Source organism: Jaculus jaculus, chromosome 10 (genome assembly GCF_020740685.1).
Source record: "Jaculus jaculus isolate mJacJac1 chromosome 10, mJacJac1.mat.Y.cur, whole genome shotgun sequence".
NCBI lineage: Eukaryota > Metazoa > Chordata > Mammalia > Rodentia > Dipodidae > Jaculus > Jaculus jaculus.
Window position 1 is genome coordinate 32,960,453 of NC_059111.1, and position 23,877 is coordinate 32,984,329.

Consider the following 23,877-nt stretch of genomic DNA (forward strand, 5'->3'; position numbering starts at 1 on the left):
GGGGAGGGTTTTGTAGCTCTGTAGGCTCAGTAGACAGGCCCAGTGCTTGGAATGTTCTGGATTTCAACCTTATTTAAAAATTTTTTTAATTAATTTATTTATTTCAATTTAATTTTTATTAACATTTTCCATGATTATAAAAAAATCCCATGGTAATACCCTCCCCCCAACTTTCCCCTTTGACATTCCATTCTCCATCATATTACCTCCCCATCTCAATCATTCTACTTACATATATACAATACCAACCTATTAGGAACCCTCCTCCCTTCCTTTCTCTTCCCTTTACATCTCCTTTTTAACTTACTGGCCTCTGCTACTAAGTATTTTCCTTCTCATGCAGAGGCCCAATCATCTGTAGCCAGGATCCACATATGAGGGAGAACAGGTGGCGCTTGGCTTTCTGGGCCTGGGTTACCTTACTTAGTATAATCCTTTCCAGATCCATCCATTTTTCTGCAAATTTCATAACTCCATTTTTCTTTACTGCTGAGTAGAACTCCATTGTATAAATGTGCCAAATCTTCATTATCCACTCATCAGTTGAGGGACATCTAGGCTGGTTCCATTTCCCAGCTATTATAAATTGAGCAGCAATAAACATGGTTGAGCACGAACTTCTAAGGAAATGAGATGAGTCCTTAGGATATATGCCTAGGAGTGCTACAGCTGGGTCATATGGTAGATCAATCTTTAGCTGTTTTATGAACCTCCACACTGATTTCCACAATGGCTGGACCAGATTGCATTCCCACCAGCAGTGTAGAAGGGTTCCTCTTTTTCCACATCCCCACCAACATTTATGATCATTTGTTTTCATGATGGTGGCCAATCTGACAGGAGTGAGATGGAATCTCAATGTAGTTTTAATCTGCATTTCCCTGATGACTAGTGACGTAGAACATATTTTTAGATGCTTATATGCCATTCATATTTCTTCCTTTTAGAATGCTCTATTTAGCTCCAAAGCCCATTTTTTGATTGGCTTGTTTGATTCCTAATTATTTAACATTTTCAGTTCTTTGTATAACCTAGATAGTAATCCTCTATTAGATATATAGCTGGCGAAGATTTTTTTTCCCCATTCTGTAGGTTGCCTCTTTGCTTTTTTCACTGTGTCTGTTGCAGTGCAAAATCTTTGTAATTTCATGAGATCCCAGTGAGCAGTTGGGGTTGTATTCAGAAAGTCTTTGCCAAGACCAATACGTTGAAGGGTTTCCCCTACTTTTTCCTCTAGCAGTTTCAGATCTGATGTTAAGGTATTTAATCCATTTGGACTTAATTCTTGTGCACAGCGAGAGAGAAGAATCTATTTTCATTCTTCTGCAGATATATATCCAGTTTTCAAAACACCATTTGCTGAAGAGGCTGTCTTTTCTCCAATGAGTACTTTTGGCATTTTTATCAAATATCAGGTGGCCATAGCTACCTGGACTTGCATCTGGGTCCTCTATTCTGTTCCACTGATCTACATGTCTGTTTCTGTTACTATGGCTCTGTAGTATAGGTTAAAATCAGGTATGGTGATACCACCAGCCTTATTTTTGTTGCTCAGTATTATTTCAGATATTCGAGGTTTTTTTGTGATTCCAAATGAATTTTTGGATTGTTTTTTCTATTTCCATGAAGAATGCCTTTGGAATTTTGATAGGGCTTGCATTAAATGTGTAGATTGCTTTTGGTAAGATTGCCATTTTAACAATAGTAATTCTTCCAATCCAGGAACAAGGGATGTTTATTCACATTCTAGTGACTTCTGCAATTTCTCACTTGAGTGTTTTAAAGTTCTCATTGTAGAGATTCTTTACTTCCTTGGTTAGGTTTATTCCAAGGTACTTTATTATTTATTTTTTTTTGATGCAATTGTGAATGGGAGTGATTCTCTGATTTCATCCTCTGTGTGTTTTTTGTTAACATATATGAAGGCTACTGATTTCTGTGTATTTATTTTGTGTCCTGCTACATGGCTGTAGGTTTTGATTAGCTCTGACAGTTTGCTAGTAGAGTCTTTAGGGTCCTTTAAGTATAGAATATCATCTGCAAATAATGATAACTTGTTCTCTTCCTTTCCAATTTGTATCCCTTTTATGTGTGTCTCTTGCCTTATTGTTATGGCTAAGACTTCCAAAACTATGTTAAATAAAAGTGGGGACAGTGGACACCCTTGACTTGTTCCTGATTTTAGTGGAAAAGCTTCCAGTTTTTCCCCATTTAGTAATATGTTGGCTATAGGCTTGTCATAAATAGCTTTTATTATATTGAGATATGTTCCTTCTATTCCCAGTCTCTGTAGGACATATATCATGAAGGGATGTTGGATTTTGTCAAATGCTTTCTCTGCGTCTAATGAGATGATCATGTGATTTTTTCCTTCAACCCATTTATATAATGTATTACATTTAATGATTTGCATATATTGAACCATCCCTGCAACTTGGGATAAAGCCTACTTGGTCAGGGTGAATGATCTTTCTGATATACTCTTGTATTCTGTTTGCCAATATTTTGTTGAGAATTTTTGCATCTATGTTCATGAGGGAGATTGGTCTGCAATTTTCTTTTTTTGTTCTATCTTTGCCCGGTTTTGGTATCAGGGTGATGCTGGCCTCATAGAAGGATTTTGGTAGAATTCCTTCTTTTTCTATTTCCTGGAAAAGCTTAAGAAGCAATGGTGTTAGCTCTTCCTTAAAGGTCTGGTAAAATTCAGCAGTGAATCCATCTGGGCCTGGGCTTTTTTTAGTTGGGAGATTATTGATAACTGTTCAGATCTCCATGTTTGTTATAGGTCTATTTAAGTGATTAATCTCATTTTGATTTAGTTTAGGTAGGTCATATAAATCAAGGAAATCATCCACTTCTTTCAGATTTTCATACTTTGTGGAGTATATGCTTTTATAGTATGTCCCTATGATATTTTGAATTTCTCTGGAATCTGTTGTGATGTTAGCTTTTTCATCTCTGATTTTATTAATTTGTATCTCTTCTCTCTTTCTCTTTTGGTCAGATTTGCTAAGGGTTTATCAATCTTGTTTATCCTTTCAAAGAACAACTCTTTGTTTCATTAATTCTTTGGATTTTTTTTTTTTGTTTCTATTTCATTAATTTCTGCCTTAATCTTAGTTATTTCTTCCCATCTACTGATTTTTGGTTTGCCTTGTTCATCTTTTTCCAAGGCTTTAAGGTGAAACATTAGGTCGTTTACTTGTGACCTTTCTAATTTCTTAATATAGGCACTTAAGGCTATAAATTTACCTCTTAGAACTGCCTTCATTGTGTCCCAGAGATTTTGGTATGTTGTGTTCTCATTATCATTTGACTCTATAAATTTTTGATTTCCTTCTTTTCATTGACCCATTCATCATTTAGTAGTGTATTGTTTAGTTTCCATGATTTTGTGTATGCTGTATAGCCTTTCTTGCTACTGATTTAGTTTAAATCCATTGTGGTCAGAGAGAATGCAAGGAATTATTTCAATTTTCCTGAATTTGTTAAGATTTGTTTTGTGTCCTAATAATGGTCTATTTTAGAGAATGTTCCATGTGCTTCTGAAAAGAATGTATATTCTGAGGTATTTGGATGAAATGTCCTGTATATATCTGCTAGGTCCATTCCTTCTATGACCTCATTTAGTCCAGATGCCTCTGTTTATTTTTTCCTGGGATGATCTGTCAATTGATGAGAGTGGGATGTTAAAGTCACCCACCACCACTGTGTTTGGTATTATCTGTGACCTTAGTTCTAATAGTGTTTGTTTGATAAATTTGGGAGGGATTTCAACACTATTAAGAAAACTTTGTGCACAGATATACATAAGATGTCAAGTGGTTGCTCAAACATTAACATATCTCACATATCTTAAGTACTGGTTAATCATATCCATACTTCCCCACAAATCCACAGCCATCTAATCATTTCATCATAGACATGCTGTCTCCAACTCTAAGCACGTTCTCAAACCTTTCCTTCTCTTTACAAATCATGTAAGTCTCTTTAAGAAATGCCAAGTCCTGCTGCTGCCACACACCGGTAGACTTTGGGCCCAGCTGCAAACCGGAGAAGGGCATGTTTCCTTGGTGTAGAATGGGTGTTACATTACATGAGGACATATGCTACCCTAAGTAGGAATACAATTCATTATTTTGGCAAACTCCATGGGGAATACCAGCAACCCCACTGAGGAGGGCCCTGTGTGGAATGGGGGCAGGGAGGAGGGAAAAGATGGTACCAACACATGATACATCCATACAAAGTATACTGTTAACACAAAAATAAATTGAGCTGGGCATGGTAGCATACATCTTTAATCCCAGCACTTGGCAGGCAGAGGTAGGAGGATCACCGTGAGTCTGAGGCCGTCCTGAGACTACATAATGAATTCCAGGTCAGCCTGGAATAGAATGAAACCTTACCTTGAAAAACAAAAACAAAAAACAAGTTGAAAATTAACATGGCAGCAATTGGGATTCATGAAATAAATCCAAATGACAGTTTTATCCTATATCCTTGTGTGTGTATGTGTATGTATATATATACATATATACATACACACACACACATATATATTTAAATATTATACATATATATGAAGAAATTATTTCCTAATTTAACAGATTTCTGAGACCAATGAGAGGTTGAAAAATGAAATATGTGTAATTCATCAGACTTAGAGTTTTGTTAGTTTACTATGTATTATACAAGGTGGCAAATTCTCAAGGAACTCTAGTATGAAACAAACAAACACACTATGGAACTGCAAACCTATGAAGAGCTTTTCTTTTTAGGCCTAATGGGAAGATAGCCAAGTCCTGACACTCTCCTAGGGTGGGAAACAGAATTCTGACTGTAGTAGTTATTTGAACAGCCAGCCAGAGAAACCAGCTCTCGATATGCTTTGGGTGTCCCTGTCAATGCACCCCTTGTACTAATCCCTTGGATTCAGCAGAGTACCACTGTTAGGGCTGCCCACAGGTGATGAGTGTGCAAGAGACCAGATCACGCTGGTCAAGAGACCAGATCACGCTGGTCAGAGCCATCACAGGGTTTTGAAATATGGAATGACATGATCGGATTGTGACTTGTTTTAAAGCCCTTAGGTAGAGACTAGATTATAAGGTTAAAAGTCCACTCAGGGAGTAGCTGTAGAGGTAGCTCAGCAGTTAAAAGCACTTGCATGCAAAGCCTGATGACCCAGGTTTGATTTCCCAGTACCCAGGTAAAGCCAGATGCACTGAGTGGTGTATGTGTCTGGAGTTTGTTTGCAATGGCAAGAGGCTCTGACTTGCCCATACTGTCTTTTTCAAATAAATATATATAAATATATTAAAAAGTCCACTCAGAGGGATAGTCAGGAAGTTGTTAAATGCATGAGATGGCCAGGATATATTTAGAAAATAAACAAATGTTTTCTGGTAGAAAAAAGAAAGAAGGGCTGTAAGAAAAAGGAGTTAAGGACAATTCTCAGACTTTAGACCCTAGGATGGCATAATGGTATGAATGTGAAAGGTCCCTAGTCTCAAGTATATGAACATTTTTTTCCCTCAGTTCATGGTGTTGTTCTGGGAGTTTGTAGAACCTTTGGGAGACATGGTTGGCAGGTCACGGGGTAGGGGAGGATAAGCGGGGAGGGCATAAAGGTGACAGCTTGGCTCTATTTCTGGCGCAAACTTGCTGTCTCCTGACCCACGAAGATGTAGCAAGCTCAACTACAAGCACCTGCTGCCCCTGGGTGAGCATCTCTAGCACCTTGCTTTCCCAGCCATAATGGCCTGTTCTGAGCTGTGAGCCAAAATAAACCTCTGCTCCCTTAAGCTGCTTCACTTGCCTGTTTAGTTACAGCGACAAGGAAAGTAGTAACAGATGGGTCTGGCATCAGCTGACACAGGGAAAAACTGCAGGGAGTAGTTTTTGGGTTTAGTTTCCTTTTTGAGATAGGGTCTTGCTATGTAGCTCAGTCTATATATGGTATGATCCCATTCGTATTATTGCTGAAAAAAGAATGTGGAGACAGCAAAACAACCAGTGTCTGCCAGGAGTTAGAGGCAGAGGTTAGACAAGGCACAAAGAACTCTTAGGGCAGCAAAACTCTTCTGTATAGTGGTCATTCAAAATGTCCAAATCCATGGAATGTACCAATAGTAACTGGACTTTTGAGTACTCTTGGTGAACGCTCATGGAGTGTAACAAAAGCTACACTGTGTGGTGTGAGATTTTAATGTTGGGGATGCTAATAGTGATGAACATTTTAATTGAAAGCAAAAGACATATAAGAACTGTCTTTTCTACTATATTTTGCTGTAGACCAAAAATTAAGAAAAAAAAAATCCTCTGACAAGTTAAGCATCATCAACTGGAAATAGAAAACATTTCAGATTCTGACTTTGTAATATCTGTATATATCCATGCCCTATCAAACTTACACCCCAGAGGCCAGCATGCTACTCTAAGTACCAGTAACAACATCCACTATGAAGTCAAGGGCAGAACTGAATGAGCCAATGTTCCAGATAAATAGGAAATCTGAGATTTAAACCTTTTAAGAACTTTAAAATTTATTTACTAAAGTCTATCAGGCATTTCCTTAACTTGTTACTAAGAATTTTGCTACTATGAAAGTAATGTGTATTGAGGAAAATAACTTGATAGCTTTGAAAATGTGGTATAGCTCATGCTATAAGCTTTATTTACATGGATCTTCAGAATCTATCTCAGTTGCTCACCCACTCTCAAGAGAGAAATGCAACAAGAGTAGATTTACAGGAAAGCATAAAACAGAGAAAACCAATTCTATAATTTAATATATACAGTACTATTCATTAGTGGTTGGTAACTTTACAGTTTTCTTTTAAGGATGAGATATTCAAGATTTTTACAGATAAAATTCAGGTGAAGCTGTATTCCAAATCAAAAGTACAGCAGTCCAATATATTTGAGAGTAGTGTTTCTGACAGTCTGAGTAGCTGTATGTCACTTTCTTTCCCACTGTTTTTCAGAAGTCTTGGAGGATGAAAAATCATGACTTTCCCCACAACTATAGCGCTCATATAAAGTCTGAAATTAAAAACACAAAACTGGTTTGTAAAGGTTTAGTTCAATGCAGTTCTAGTTAAATAAAGGTAATTCAACAGTCTAAATATGATAAATTTATTCCTCTCTTGTTCTTATTTTATAATTGTAAAGAAATTATAAACTATTGGAGATAAGAATTTTAAAAAATATTTTACTTATTTGAGAGAAGAATGGATACACCAGGGCCTCTAGCCACTGCAAACAAAATCCAGATGTATATGCCTCCTTGAGCATCTGGTAATTGAACCAGGGTCTTTTAGCTTTGCAGGCAAATGCCTTAACCACTAAGTCATCTCTCCAGCTCAGATATAAGAATTTTAAACACCTACTTTGGCCTTACAAATTAGCTACCATTGCCAGGCATGGTGGCACATGCCTTTAATCTCAGCACTTGGGAGGCAGAGGTAGGAGAATTGCCATGAGTTTAAGGCCATCCTGAGACTACATAGTGAATTCCAGGTCAGCCTGGGCTAGGGTGAGACTCTACCTCAAAAACAAAAACAACAACAAAAATTAGCTACCAAAAATGCAGCTCAACCTTTTGATAAGAGAAATATAACATATTTCTCATATGTATATTTCTTATATATTTCATATATAAATAAACATACCTGTGGATTTCCAAATCTATCTTAAGCTCCCTTACTGTTTCTTATAAAGCTGCCCTTACATTCTAGACATAAAATATATTCATCAAGAAACAACATATCTTTTCAGATGCTACTCAATCTAATAAACAGGGGTCGTTAAAATTATTACAACTAGGGCTGGAGAGATGGCTTAGCGGTTAAGTGCTTGCCTGTGAAGCCTAAGGATCCCGGTTTGAGGCTCGATTCTCCAGGACCCACGTTAGCCAGATGCACAAGGGGGCGCATGCATCTGGAGTTCGTTTGCAGTGGCCGGAGGCCCTGGTGTGCCCATTCTGTCTCTCTATCTCTATCTGCCTCTTTCTCTCTCTCTGTCTGTCACTTTCAAATAAATAAAAAAAAAAATTAAAAAAATTATTACAACTAGTTACAACTGGAACCCCAAGGATCTCTACCCACCAGATGTTCCAGCCCCTTATACAAATGTAGTAGATGTGAACAGGGGTCGTTAACATTATTACAACTAGTTACAACTGGTACCCCAAGGATCTCTACCCACCAGATGTTCCAGCCCCTTATACAAATGTAGTAGATGTGAACAGGATCTCTACCCACCAGATGTTCCAGCCCCTTATACAAAGTGCATGCTATTTGCATTAACATATATGTACCCGTCATATACTTGTAAATCATGCTTATAAAAACAAATACAGAGGGCTGGGGAGATGATTCTGGTTAAAGGTGCTTGCTTGTGGGCTGGAGAGATGGTTAGCAGTTAAGAAGCTTGTCTGAGAAGCCTAAGGACTTATGTTTGAATCCCCAAATCCCATGTCGGCCAGACACACAAGGTGGCCCATGCTCAAGGTTGTGCATGTGCACAAGATGGAGCACATGTCTGGAGTTCAACTGCAGTGGCTGGAAGCCCTAGTGTGTGCCAATTGCCTCTTTCTCTCATAAAAAATAAAAATTAAAACAAAGAGGTGCTTGCTTACAAAGCCTGTTGGCCCATATTCCCAACATCCACATAAAGCCTGACACACACGTGTGCATACACACACACACACACGCACGTGCATGTGTGCATGTGCAAATGAATAAATACAATGCAAAATGTAAAGTAAAAAGAAAATGTAATAGAAACATGATATAGATCATTGTTATACTATATGTTCTTTTTTTTTCAATTTGTATTATCATTTTCCATGATTATAAAAAGTATCCCATGGTAATACCCACCCTTCCCCCCCCCATACTATATATTCTTAGGGAATTATAACAAGATACAAGTATGTATATATTTAGTACACAATTTTTTGGAATATTTTTGATTTGGGGTTAGTTGAATTCACAGATATGGAAGTAATGGACAAAGAGGGCAAATGAGTGTTAAGCTCTATATATTAAAAGAATAAAGATGGAAAGCTAAGCCAACAACTAATCAATGAAGATCACAGGTATCTTCATCTTTGCCATCAAGAAACATAATCTCGGGCTGGAGAGATGGCTTAGCGGTTAAGCGCTTGCCTGTGAAGCCTAAGGACCCCGGTTCGAGGCTCGCTTCCCCAGGTCCCACGTTAGCCAGATGCACAAGGGGGTGCACACATCTGGAGTTCGTTTGCAGAGGCTGGAAGCCCTGGCGCGCCCATTCTCTCTCTCTCCCTCTATCTGTCTTTCTCTCTGTCTCTGTCACTCTCAAATAAATAAATGAATAAAATTAAAAAAAAAAAGAAACATAATCTCAGTGATAAAGGTGAATCTACCTTAATTTCATTTATAAGAAAGTTTTGAAGAATACTTTGATATTGGGTTAAAACATGGAGTTAGAAAATACAGGCCAATGTTAAAACACACTGAACACCTGAAGCCACTGACATCAGCACTTAAAATTTAAGAAAAAAATGACCTAGTATTAAATGAGTCAAATATTGTACTAAAGGAACAATAAATTCATTTAGAAATGTGTTCAAATTAGCAACTGAGATTGACTTTACCCTTATTCAGAGAACAAAGCATTAATTCAGGCTTCCATGCTTTTATAACATAATTCAAATATAGAATCAGTAATTGCTTGGCAGTTAAACCAGATGACTGATAAGCATTTAGAAGCATTCACTAGAAAGAACTAGGTACTTGATGAGAGTGACCTCCAGAACTCACAGGATAAACAGAAGCAGGTATTCAGAGGCTAAACAGCTTGAGACATGTGCTGTGGTTTCTATGTAAGCTTTTCAGAAGCCTTTACATATGACAAACACTATCATTTCTGTAAAGTTTCATAAAAAGTTGGAATATATTTTATGTCTAAAAGGAATGAATTCTAAAGCTGTGCTCTAAGAATGCTGTTGAGACAGAATAACTAAAAGATAAATTTTTGCTTATTCCAAAACTCAAGACCAATCTTTTGAATGTACTTTATATATGACATTCCACTCAAATCAAATCAAAAAGATATCTACTTATAAAAAGCACATATTAAGAATCTAAATGCAGAAATGTACATTATAATTTATAATTGATGAGACAAGTACACCTATTTTCCTTGGGGTCAACTGTTCTTCTAAGTGTCTATCTCAATGTACTATATTCAAATAGTTCAGATGAAGAGATATGCTTACTTTGGCAGCTTTCAAGATGGAGTTAGGAGAATTCAGGCCAACAAGTTGACCTAGAACGTATTTCATTTCATCAGTGGTTCCCTTAGCTACTTGGGTGCCTAGAACACAGACAGTCATCAACATGCTGGTACTAATGAGACAAATTCATTAAAAAATACACACTATGGCCCAGTGTAGTAGTGGATGCTTGTAATGCCTGCATTCTGGAGGACCAGGCAGGACTGCTGTGAGCTTATGGCCAGCTGGGGGTACATAGCAAACCCCTGTGTCAAAAAAATAAACAATCACAAACTACAATGTGGAGGCCACCCTGGGGGTATAACAGTAAGATGCTGCCCCCAAATAAACAGTTAAAAACACAAAACCAACCCAAACTAGCTATTCTGTGTAACACTACAATAACTGGCATTTTTATAATTTATCACTGATCTTAGCTCCCAACCTAGGATAAATGAAACAGAATACAAGATAGTAAAGAAAAGCAATTTTATTTACTTTACTCTTTAGCATAATGGTAATTTCCACAAGAAGGCTGCTCAAGGGAAACCAATTTAGTTAATCAGATATTCACATTAGTAATTTAGTAATAAATAATTTTTAAGGAAGCAGTACCTGGGTGAGTTTGGATTTGTACATATGGATGTGCAAGGAGCTCAGGAATGGATATCCTCTGTTTAGGGTCTCTTATTAAACAACACTATGAAAGTAAAAATTCTTTAGAAAGAGCAAATTTTTATATATACTGTTGACAAAGCATTTTTCCAGATTGTATGATATCACAAAAGTTAACTTCTACATATCCCCCTCAAAAACATTTTTTACTCTATGTAATTTTTGGAAATTCTCAAGTATTCATTAGGTCTCAAAAACACCTTCAACATAAACATACTTTATAACTACTTCACTCAGCAATCTCCTTAAATAGACTAGTTACATAATTCCAATCACCCCAACTATTTATTTAAACAAACAATTTTATGAAATTATTTGATGGGCTGGAGAAATGGCTTAGTGGTTAAGATACTTTCTGGCAAAACCAAAGGACCCAGGTTCGATTCCCCAGTACCCACAAAAAGCCAGGGGCACAAGGTGATGCATGTGTCTGGAGTTTGTTTATAGTGGCTAGAGGCCCTGGTATGCCCAGCCCATTCTCTCTCTCTCTCTCATCTACCTCTTTCTCCAATCAATCAATCGATAATTAAAATAATTACTTGAGATATTATCTTTATATATCCATTAACTATTAATGTTACCTTTAACACATCTTGAAGATCTTTTTCTGGAATATCAGGAAATTCAATTTCATGATTAGGATCAATTATTGCATGTAATTTGGTAATCTGATTAATTATATGCTGAAATGGTGTTTTTCCATAAGTCATATAGTATAAAATGCATCCTAAGGACCAAACATCACTTTTGGGGCTTATCTAAATAAAGGAAAGAAGGAAAAAAAAAAAAGCTTTACTTTAAAATAAATGTAACATAAGTATATTATATTTTTGAAATATTAAGTATAAGACCATAATTAAAATCAATGAATATGAAAGTATGAGCTCATGCTTATGTAACAAAGTATCATTTTCTAAAGTTCATTACATTTCATCATTTTGTGGAGCTCACTTTAACACTATGAAAATCTCAGTTATTATAAATGAGATAAGATATTAAATTCTTGGAAGCTTGAAAAGATAAGACTAAAAAACATAATTGGGGGCTGCAGAGATGACTCAGCAGTGAAGGTGCTTGCTGCAAAGCCTAGGAACCTGGGTTGCATTCCCCAGTAACCACATAAAGCCAGATGTAGAAGGTGGTGCATGCCATATATGTGTCTGTGTCTCCTCGCCTGTAAAGCAGGATAAACAAAAGCATACTGTCATGGGGTTAGAGGTAGAACTTAGTGGTAGACCACTTGCCTTGCATGCACAAGATTCCACTTGGGCCTAATCCTTAGCACCAAAAAGAATCAAAGGAGGAACACATTGTAATGGGCATTAAGTGACAGAGCTATGAATGTGGCTGACCACACAAAACAGTTTCTGAATAATAAGTACTAGTAAATAGCATGTATTATTAGACTGCTTTTTCTTGGCAGTGTTGGGTGTCAAAGGGCTTTGTACAGGCTACACAAGGGTCAGCCACTGCACTACATCCCCAGCACAGTACTGTGTTCACTGGATGAAAACCATGTTAGACATATAACCAAAGCAGCAGGATAACTTGAACTGGAACATAATGAAGGCCAAGCAGGGCAGGGGGCATAAATCATGAGAATGGTTAACAAGAGCATATACTCTTCACAAAGAATAAATCCAAACCAAATGACACAGAAAGATGGGGAGAAAAAGAAATGCACATACAAAACCAGATAAAAAAAAATTAAAATAAGGAAGTGAACAAAGTAGAAAGTACACTGTTAATATAGGAAAAGAGAATAGCAAAACTCATAGAGAAGAGCAAGAGTTAATTAATAATCATCTAAGAGGACATAGCAATGATGAACTTTTACACGCTGAAACCACATTTATTGTAACTACACCAAGAGAAACTGAGCCAGACATGGTGATCCACATCTGTAATCCCAGCACTTGGGAGGCTCAGGTAGGAGAATCAAGTCACAGCCTGGACAACAAAGTGAGATTCTGTTTTGAAACAAAAACAAAAACAACAACACCATCACCAAAATCATGATTGAATGAATGAATGAATAAATAAATAAATAAAATGAGAAACTGCATTAAATTGTTGAGGGGGTAGGTTTTTAACATGTTTCCTAGAATTTATCAAGTAAACTTTTCCCATTTTCTGAACATACAGTTAAAAAAAAAAAAAACCCTACAATAAAAACACCTTCCTTTTTCTCCAGTGTAAGCACTTGAAAGTTAACTAAATCCATTTCTCAATATATCAAGATAGAGAAGGCTACAGGTCTGGGAAAATGGCAGTACCTACTGCAGAATGGTCCTTCTGAAACTCCTCCTAACCCGCAGACAAGATGTGCAGTAAAGCACGCACGTACAAAACAGAATGAAGCCAGTGGAAAGTTCTATCTGTGGACTGAGAAAGGAAATGGGCAGACTGTCAAAGGCTGTAAGCAGAAGAATGTGAAGCAGAAAGCAGAGGGAAGCAAGGAAGGAAGCGAATGGGCCTAAGATGAGAAGCCCAGTGGCCCAAGGTCACTGCAAAGTGTGGTGACCAGCTTCAGAACAAAAGAGTAAAGGAATGTTGTTCTTCACTAGCAGGTATTCATTTATTCAGGGATGAAAATCAATCAACTGGTCTGAAATTTCCTAGTGCGTATTAAATCACTGAGCTGACAGCTGAAAACTCTATATACAATTCAAAATCTCATTTTAAAGTTAAAAAGTTTTACAACCAGAATTAAAAATCTTAGAAATTTATGACCAAAAAAAAAAAAAAAAAACCAGTAAAACCTGCAAATAGTACCCGAAGTAAAACTCAGAATAAAACGAATACTTCTAAAGACAGTCTCTTATTATATAGCCTAGGCTGTCCTTAAACTCAGTTATCCTACCCAGGTCATTACACTTTGCAGGCTAGTGCCTTAACTGCTGAGCCATTTCTCCAGCCCAGCTTTAATATTTGTAATCCAAGCATAAACACTAAAATGGCATTAGTTATTACTTAAGAAGACAGAAAAGGGCTGGAGAGGTGTCTCAACAGTTGAGGTGTTTGCCTGCAGAACCTAATGACTTAAGTTCAACTCCCCAGTACCCATAAAGCCAGATGCACAAAGTGGCACATGCACCTGGAGTCCATTGCAGCATCTGGAGGCTCTGGAACACCCATTCTCTCTGCCTCTCTTCTATAACTCTCTGCTTGCAAACAAATAATTTTTTTAATAACAATACAGAAAAAGTAAGTACACAGTGGATGAAGTTGAGAGAGTTCAAGTGGTAAAGGCTAGTCTAGCGAGAAAGGCATGGACACACACACACACACACACACACACACACACACACACACAAATGGTGAAAATATTAAGTGGAGGGCTGGGCATGCTCACTCACATATGTAAGTACAGTATTTTCAGAGGCTGAGGCAGGAGGATCACCATGATTTCAAGGCCAGCCAGGGCGATGAAAACCTTGTCACAACAAACAAATTAACAGAGAATATACATGTATACACACTTAAGGACATCAAGCAGTTAATTTCCACTGTCAATTGGACTGGATCAGGAATCAAGCAAGAGTGATGCCTCTCGGGCAGATATGTGAGGCCATGTGCATGAAGAGGGGAAAAGACCTTCCCCCAGAGTGGGCAGATCTTCTGGTGGCAGCCTATATAAAGATTCCAGGGAAAAGCAGTCTTTTGTCCCTGACTGCCTTTGCCCCTGGCTAGTGAGTGCAATGGGGCGGGGCGGGGGGGAGGACTTCAAAGGATATGAATTCAGTGTTATTTTCAGGTGTTCAGATCAAAACTAAGTTGTTAATATTGTAATTTAAAAACTCAAAAAATGCTGTAGGTCCACTTCTCAGAGGGACATATTGCAGAGCTCATCACATACAAGTATGCTATTAATAAACAATTTCAAGACAGTAACAGTGAACAATCTTCTGAAGAAAGCAAGGTCTTTGCAAAGGCCTGACAATATGAGAACACAGTTGTGAGTTCACTGGTGCCAGGCGAATGGGATGGAGTATTTACAGTACCTTTGATTTGGATTTCCCATTCTCTCTTGAAGAGGACATGTCCTTGATTGCTTCTGGTGGCATGTAATTTACTGTGCCAACCTACTTGCCAAATCACAGAAAGCAAAGAAATCAGTCAAAGTGTCTCATTTTGATTTATTTTTTTTAAAACACAAATGTCAGGTTCTTAAAAACTTGGGTAATTATTGACTGAAGTGACAAGACTTGGAAATTTTAAACAGCTACCAACAATATTGAGATATATGTCCATTACTTCACAACTCCAGCAAAATGAGTAGAGTTCAAGGTGAGAAGACTGGGTCCTTTCAGAATGCTGTGCTTTTCTGTAATTATGGCGGGCAGGTAGCAAAATCTGTCTAGACTTAAATTCTATGATTACAATAACCTTTGGGTGACTTAATTAAGCTGTTTCCATGTTTCAGTAGACTCAATAAAACCCTTCTGTAAACCAACACATCAGTACATAAATAAAAGGAACCATCTAACTTCATCTCCCGGTATTTGTTGGCCCAACATGCAAACTGAGGAGGGATGGGAATCTAAATCACACAAGAATTTCTCCGGTATGATGATGCCCATCCACATTACAATGTGCTCCTTTCAACCTAAAAATGAACGGCTCTGCTTTCAACATAGAGAACCTGAACTTTAGTACCCTGTCATGGAAGGTCTCTTCAAGATGACTGACAGCTCAATGTTCAACCATACTTCTAATGACTATTGAATACAGTTTTAAGTGCATGCCAACCATTTATTTCTTCTAACACAGTCTCGTTTTGCTCTAAAGATTAAAGCAGGCCTATATCAGAAATCTGCAGACATGAGCTTGTGTCAGGTCCAGGCAAGATTACCCTTTGCTCTGTTATAATTGCTTCAGTGTCCGTGGGGAGCTTCACTGGGTTTGCTGTGGCCAGTGTTACAGTTAAATAGAACATTATAGCATTTCCACTAAGAAAGCCTTCTAACGTTCTTCCCACCAGTCCCCTCGATTTAAATGACAGGAAAAATTTGGCTTCTCTGGAAGAGAATCAATAATTTCACCTCATGGACAATGGAAAATATGTAACTTCAATTTCCTCTTTGCTTACTCCTATTTAATTCTAAGCCAAAGTTTCAGATCAATTTTAGATCATGAACAAAATGATTTCTAAGGCAGGCATTTTCTACTTCAGCTATGAAAAATCATTCAAAATTATGTATATTTTCCATCTAGTTTTATTCTCTAAAATCAATTGACCATGTTTTTGAATCTTTTGAAGTTAGGGTATCTAGTCTTACTAAAAAACACTTCAAGTTCTTTGAAAAACAAGGCAGGTAAAAAAGTAAATACTGGGCTGGAGAGATTGCTTAGTGGTTAAGGCACTTACCTGAAAAGCCTGAGGACCCAGGTTTGACTCCCCAGAACCCACGTAACCACATGTACAAGGTGGCACAAGTTTCTGGAGTTCATTTGCAGTGGCTGGAGCCATGCCCATTCTCTCTCTGTCTGTCTCTTTCTCTCTCATAAATACATAAAATTAAAATAAATAGAATTACTTAATAAAAATAAAGTAAAATAAATACTTACAGGCAAAGTACTACTTCCCAGGTGAAAAGGGACTAGATTGTGTAGTAACCAGCCATCACTAACAGTCCTACCTGAGAATCCTTAACGATGCTGGTTGTATCTGGTTGCATTTGGTTTGCAATTCCAAAATCAATTAGCTTTAGCATTCCATCAACTATTAGAAAGTTTGCAGGCTTCAGATCACTATGAACAATGCCTTCAAAATAAACATTCACTGAGACAATGTCAAATACTGTACAGACAAAACAATTTCATTATCTGTAGTCAAGCTGATTCCTTCAATTAGTCAACCTAATTAAATATGTACTTATATATTCTTTTGGTTGTTGTTTTAATTTTCAAAGTAGGGTCTCACTGTAGCCCAGGTTGACCTGGAATTCACTATGTAGCCTCAGGATGGCCTAGAACTCACAGTGATCCTCCTGAGTGCTGGGATTAAAGGTATGTACTACCACACCCAGTGCCACTTATTATATATATGTTCTATATTTTCAAGACACATGTTATGTGCTAAGCATGATTTTATTTTCCACTTGTAATGAACACCTGGCTCCTCCTAACAATACTAAGTACCATTATCACCCACATTTTAAGGCGCAGACACTAATGCAATAGTGACTTAAGTAAACGGTTGAAGATTAGAAAACCTAACCTAAGTAACAATACATGAAACTGAAGCATTTTGGTCTGTTTATCCTCTACCACTGTGTCACACTGCCCAGTGGAAAGCACGGCCATTGCAGTGCTGGTCAGTAAGACCACATGCCTCCCGCTAGCAGCCCTGACTTATCATCGGCAAACTATCTTTACCCTTCCAAACAGAGAAACAGGAAACAACTTACAATCATCCAGACTTAAGAAGTTTGTGTGCTTTTGTTATTGTTTTGAAAGATGGGCAAAAGTAGAGAAAAACTTTTAGAACCCAAGAGCAAGTTAAGTAAAGACCAGAGGCTTATAATAACAACAACAATAGTAATTCCTCATACTAGGCACAAAATTATTAGGAGCATGAGAAAACTATCATATTTTTGAATGTATGAATTCTAAAGTGAAAAATTTACTACATCCATAAATTTGAAGAAATACAGATTATGCTAATTCTGAGAAAGATGCATTTTGCATTATGGATGTAAGAATTTTGGTTAGTTTACTACATCTGTTGGGTGACCAATTTTAAGAAATAGCCTTGTTTCTTTCATCTTTAAATCAACTTCGAAATAATTACTAGAGGTAATTTTAGCAATTAAAATCACAGGGGCATTTTTCTAAGATGACATTATTAAGAAATATTTAATTGACATATAGGAAGAGACTTTTAAATACCATGTTGATGGATTGTGTGCACTGCTTCCAACATATTTTTCCAGTAACTCTTGCGTTCCCAGGGATTGATGGATTTTTTCTTTTTAAGCCAACTATTCAGATCAATATTTCCACATTCCATTACCATGTAGATGTACTGGTCTGTGATTTCACTGTATTTAAAACAAATGCAACAAAACAACAAATGACCAAGTTATTTAACCAGTACTTACTAAATATGTACCTGAAAATTATGATAAGAAATTTTTATTTCTTAAAATAAAAATGAATTCTTACTAATCATAGAGTCGGATGATCTTATCACTGTGAGCTTGTAGTTTATTCAAATAAGCTATTTCATTCCGGTAACTTTCAATAGTTTGATTATCAGCATCTTCTAGGTTCACATATTTTATAGCATATATATGTTTCTTTTCATTCAATACCTGAAAGACCTACACAGCAAACAAAGAAAAGTTTAGAATGCACCATTTAAATGCTATCAATGCTTTCAATGTATCAGACACAATTTTAGGCTGAGAAAATTCTGAAATAAATATTAACATGAAAGTCTCTGGGCCTATTTTGAGTATAGAAAGGAATAAATACATGAGAATAATAGTCTATTTCCAATCACTTATAACTATGGACATTAAATAGTTCAAAGGTATAAATCTCAAGGTTGTCTCTATTAAATATAAGAACAGCTACTTAAATTTGCTATAGTCACAAAACTCTTGGATGACAGAGAAATAATACAGCAAAAACCTCGTGGAGAAATAGTAAGGATAATGAAAGTAGTGATAAGCAGACAAGTCCCTTCTTAGATGGTGATTTGTTACCCTGTGCATGGCACTGACAAGTTCATTCTTGTGATGGAGACAATTGAGAAAAAAAAAAAGCACTAACTGAGAACTAGCAATACATTCAGTTGTGAAAAACTGAGCAGGTCGATTTCCAGTTAAACTGGCAAGAACAAGATATTCTACAAGTTTATTGGCAGGATTTTAATATCAAGGACTACAATGGCTGGTTCGAGAAAATGAAAACAGATAAAGAGTGGGGAGGGAATTATTTTTCAATAAAAAACAAACATGGTGCTGCAGAGATGGCTTAGCAGTTAAGCGCTTGCCTTTGAAGCCTAAGGACCCCAGTTTGAGGCTCGATTCCCCAGGACCCACATAAGCCAGATGCACAAGGGGGAGCACACATCTGGAGTTCATTTGCAGTGGCTGGAGGCCCTGGCGTGCCCATTCTCTATCTGCCTTTTTCTCTGTCTTTCGCTCTCAAATAAGTAAATAAAAATTAAAAAAATTAAAAAAGAAACATGAACTGTTTATCACAAGCACTAAGGACCCAACCATCAATGCTAAAAGCCAAATTTAACAAAAAAGGGAAATTGTGCTCCTGATTACAGTTGCCTTGGTGAGTGAAGAAGGCTCAACTGAACACATAAGAATCAATTATGCTATGTAAGGACAGTGCTACCATGTAATTAAGAACTCAGATGAGGGCTAGAGGAATGGCTTAGTAGTTAAAGTGCTAGCCTGCAAAGCCAGAGGAACCAGGTTCAATTCCCCAGGACCCATGTAAGCCAGATGCACAAGGTGGCGCATGCTTCTGGAGTTCACTTGCAGTGGCTGAAGGTCCGGGCGTGCCAATTCTCTGTGTGTCTGCCCCCCCCCCCTCAAATAAATAAAGCAAAATAAAAAGAACTCAGATGAGGGGCTGGAGAGATGGCTTAGTGGTTAAGGCACTTGCCTGCAAACCCAAAGGACTCAGGTTCCATTGCCAGTAGGCATGTAAAGCCAAATGCACAAAAGTGTAGTTCATTTGTACTGGTTGAATGGCACACCCATTCTCTGTATCTTTCTCTCTCTCTCAGATAATAATAAATAAAAACACTTTTTAAAAAAAGTAATTAAGAACATAGAAACAAATCTCTAGGAATGTCTGCAAGGGGTTTTCTATATTAGGTTAACTACGATGGGAAGACCTACCTAACTGTGGATGGCACCATTCCTTGGGCTGGGAGTCTTGGACAGGATAAAAAAGAGAAAGCTAGCTGTACACTGAGACACATCACTCTGCATGCTGACTGCAGAAGTGATGTGAGCAGCTGCTCCACATTCCTGCCACCCATCTTCCCCACGAGGGAGTGTAACCTTAAACTCTAGGCAGAAATTCCTTTTTATTTTTTTCCTTAGGTAGTGTCTTGATCTATTCCAGACTGACCTGAAATTCATTAGGTAGTCTCAGACTGGCCTCGAACTCTCATCAATACTCCTACCTCAGCCTTCTGGGTGCTGGGATTAAAAGTGTGTAACATCTTATCTGGCAAGCCCTTCCTTCTTTAAATTGCTTCTCGTCAGGTATTTGGTCACAGTAGTGAGTAAAGTAAATGATCATATACATATATATATATATTTAGTGAGATTACAGACTGGTCATTTGCCATTGTCAAGCACTGTTAATGAATAGAGAAGAAATCTGGAAGCATGATGTTGAAATCAGGAGATGGGTCTAAAATGGATAACTATATTAGATAGAAAATGAGGCAGTGTTTTTTGGCTCAAAGGCAACATGGACATCTAGAAGTTAACAGAACGCCCATACCCAGCAAAACAAAAAAGCTTAAAATATTTTGGTTAATTTCTTAGATATTTCAGTTACTCACCTTACTTGAGCCTCCGCTGCCTATTTGCTTTAAAATGGAATAAATTCTTCCTTTAACTGAAATGCATTCATTGGTTGAAGAACACCCTGAAATCTAAATAAGTAGATAAATAAATGTTCAGAGACCATGCCTAGCCACAGCTAGCATTAGAAATAGTGAAAATCTCCCAATTTTGAGATGTAATGATATTTTTACAAGGACACTTTCTTTGCATACTTTCACCTTTTACTCATTTAACATTCATCATATGGAAAGAAGGTTATGTGCGACTAAGTTAAACTGAAGTTCATTCAGTGTTGCATAGGTTTACTGCACTGTGGCATGTTCCCCAGCAGCCTTCCCACTGATGTGCTATCATTAGCTACACTGTTTCTCCCTTTATAAAGTAGGTGACTTTGATGGGCACTTATACAGGCTTTAAACAGAAGGTGTGCGGACAGGCCTTATTCTGAATTGATGAAGTTGAAACTAAGAACTTTTGATTAACCAACAAACAAAACATAGTCAAAGGCAATGAATTTCAATTTAACCAAGCCAAGTTTTAGATCCCATAAAAGAACATCTTTTTTGTAACCCTCTTCTTTTAAAATAAAACAATTCGATTTCTTTATTCTCTATTTTCTCAATTCTCTAGTTGAGTTGTATGCTGTTTCTTGTGCCTTCTGTCTTCACTCCTGGAATAAACAGTTTCATGTTCCTTCCCCCAGAGGGAGAGAATTCCAGCTTACTCTAACTCAGTACCAGTGTGAGGTTAGCGTCCTGCACAAGACACCCTCATGCCCTTTCTATCCTCCTCACTGAGGCCTGAGATTCAAACTGCCAACCAGATCCCTTTAGGCCCCACCTTCACCGTCCTTCCCAGCATCCTGCCCTTATCAGCATCAACACACCTTCCCCAGAGCTCTTACTACTCTGACTTCAAATCCCTCTTGACACTAGACACCAGCAGAATCCCCCCTTCCAGTCATTTCTGAATTCTCTTCCAGACTTTAGTCTCAATAGGACCCTGATAATACCAATAGCTCAGAAAATGTGTTTAGAATATAAATCTGATTGCCTTATTTTGTAACTTATTGTATAATTTCCAGTCTGATAACAGTTACCTCCTTCCATACCTAATAGGATCTGCTTATGTCAATTTTTTAATTACAACAAAACATCACAATCTAAACTTCACTGTTATAATCACTGTAAAGTATAAAGCAGTGATATTAAGCACATTCATTGTTGTGTTAACATCATTGTCTATCTCCAGTATTTTTTCATGATAGCATATTGAGTACTCTAACTGTTAAGCAATAACTCCCCAGTCCTCCCTCTGTAGCCAAGTAACCACTGTTTTTCTTTTATTGATTTAATAGGAACACCCATTTTGCTATTGCATTTTTATCTGTGTCATGCTTTGTAAAAAATATATATGTGTATGTTTATGTATGCATATAAACATATATGAAATATGTGTAATATCTAACAGTATTTACATACTATAAGTTAACATATATATAAACATATAAATGTATTAATCAATGTAATCTTTACCACCATTTAATGAAATAGGTAGTTTTAGTTCCCTATCTTATAGACAATAAAATGGGTACAAAGACTTATTGTAAATTACAAAAGATCACACATGTGGTAGGAAGTGAGGCAGGATTCATGACCCATGGAGTTTGTCTACAAGGCCCATGCTCATACTGGTATCAGACTGCCTTTCAGTTACAATACACTAATTCCAGCCATTGGTGTCAAGAATGTCTGACTGTTTTCAGATGGCGACATATCATTACATTTTTTTGCTAGCTTAGAATAATACCTTCTAGAAAGGACTTCATATTGCTATTGTAATAACCTTGCATTGACTTTTCTAAATGAATTAAGCATTAAAAAGTGAAAAGAAACTGTTGACAAATATCTACTTAAATTGTTAAGCAACGTAGAAAATAATCTCAACTACAAGACAACTTTTATTCAACTATTCAAACCGGGGTTGAATGTAGTTTCATCAGCTTCTTCAGTGACTAACATTTCAAGTGGGAGACACACCCTTATCAGGACGTGCAAAAAATTTGCCTCCTAGGAATAACAGTGGACAGTTAAGGCCTTTCTAAACAACTTGATGCTGGAAGGTAAAATCTATGGAACTGATGGTACCTAAACATAAACCAAAATTAACATAGCTTTTCAAACCTGTAAGCTCTGAAGAGGAGTAGCGAGGCCTTGCTGCTTCTGCTGGAAACAGGCAAGCTGGCTGAAGGGTGTTGATGATGGACACGTGAGCGGGAGCTCATTCTTTACAACTGGAGTTCTAAAGCTAGGAAAGATTTGTTTCCCTTAATTTAAACGTTAAACTTAAAAACAATAAGATTGGAATCAAGTTTTCATGCGTTCTAAAACACTGATATCAACTTTAAAAGTGCCACATTAAGTAGAACTGAGCTTGGTTTTACAATACAGCTGGCAGGCATCTAACTGTCCTAGTTACACTAACACCAGATATTTTATTTTTGGAAATGCTTTCTGAAATCAATTTTTATCCCCAGACAAGAAATACTTATTAGTAAAATAAATAAGATAGGATCAAAAATAGGAGTCTGGGGCTGAAGAGATAGATGGCTTAGTGGTTAAGATGCTTGCCCCCAAAGCTGAAGGACCTCTGTTAAAGTCCCCAGGACCCACGTAAGCCAGATGCACAAAGTGTTGCATGCGTCTCGAGTTCGTTTGCAGTGGCTGGAGACCCTGGCACACCCATTCTCTCTCTCTTTCAAATATATAAATAAAAAAACTTTTTAAGAATAGGAGTTTGGTTAAATTTATAATTCAGTCAAGACAAAAGGCAATTTATGACTGATCATAGATTTTATAACTGTTTTAAATAACAATGTTCTAATATCCCATGGAAATACATGAAACCAACTATTATGATATCAAAAAAAATTTTAGTCTGCTATGCCTGTTCAGTCATTCACACTGTTTCCCTGATGTGCTATTGTATCTTTAACACCTACAACAACTCAGTACCAAAAAACTCAACAATTATTAATATCTATTATCACTAGAAATTCCTACACTATTTTTAAGCAGCAGTCATCCTTTAAAATATTCTACATGTAGTAAAATGAAGTAATATGTAAAACAATATTAATCAGGTAGACACTGGCTATAAAAGGAGAATTCTAATTACAATTTTAAAAATGATATTATGAAAATGAAGAACCAATCACATTGTAAAGTTATGTCCTAAGACATAAAAAATAAGGCCACAAGCTGTAGGTTATGGTATATCACGTCCCTTTATTTTTCTTTAAAATTTCATTCAGGTACTTTCCCTTGTGTCTCCACTAATCAGCATGAGCATCCAACTCCTGCAGTCATTCCTTACTCCTGTCAC

General features: G+C 37.1%; 1 protein-coding gene across 5 annotated transcripts in view; it reads right to left on the bottom strand.

The window, feature by feature from the left end:
• Window positions 1–6,651: 6,651 nt before the first annotated feature.
• Ttk (TTK protein kinase) overlaps window positions 6,652–23,877 on the bottom strand; it is a 47,818-nt gene continuing 30,592 nt past the window's right edge. For 3 of the 5 annotated variants that reach the window (XM_045160948.1, XM_045160949.1, XM_045160947.1), the window contains exons 13-22: window positions 22,677–22,800; window positions 20,490–20,582; window positions 18,110–18,267; window positions 17,834–17,985; window positions 16,582–16,724; window positions 14,944–15,024; window positions 11,521–11,697; window positions 10,880–10,964; window positions 10,268–10,365; window positions 6,652–7,047 (exon numbers count right to left, since the gene is read on the bottom strand). In XM_045160948.1, coding sequence (XP_045016883.1) covers window positions 6,964–7,047; window positions 10,268–10,365; window positions 10,880–10,964; window positions 11,521–11,697; window positions 14,944–15,024; window positions 16,582–16,724; window positions 17,834–17,985; window positions 18,110–18,267; window positions 20,490–20,582; window positions 22,677–22,800 — 1,195 coding nt within the window. In that variant the 3' untranslated portion in view covers window positions 6,652–6,963. The remainder of the gene's footprint in view (window positions 7,048–10,267; window positions 10,366–10,879; window positions 10,965–11,520; window positions 11,698–14,943; window positions 15,025–16,581; window positions 16,725–17,833; window positions 17,986–18,109; window positions 18,268–20,489; window positions 20,583–22,676; window positions 22,801–23,877) is intronic. The other 2 variants (XM_045160952.1, XM_045160950.1) reach the window with 1 other exon arrangement.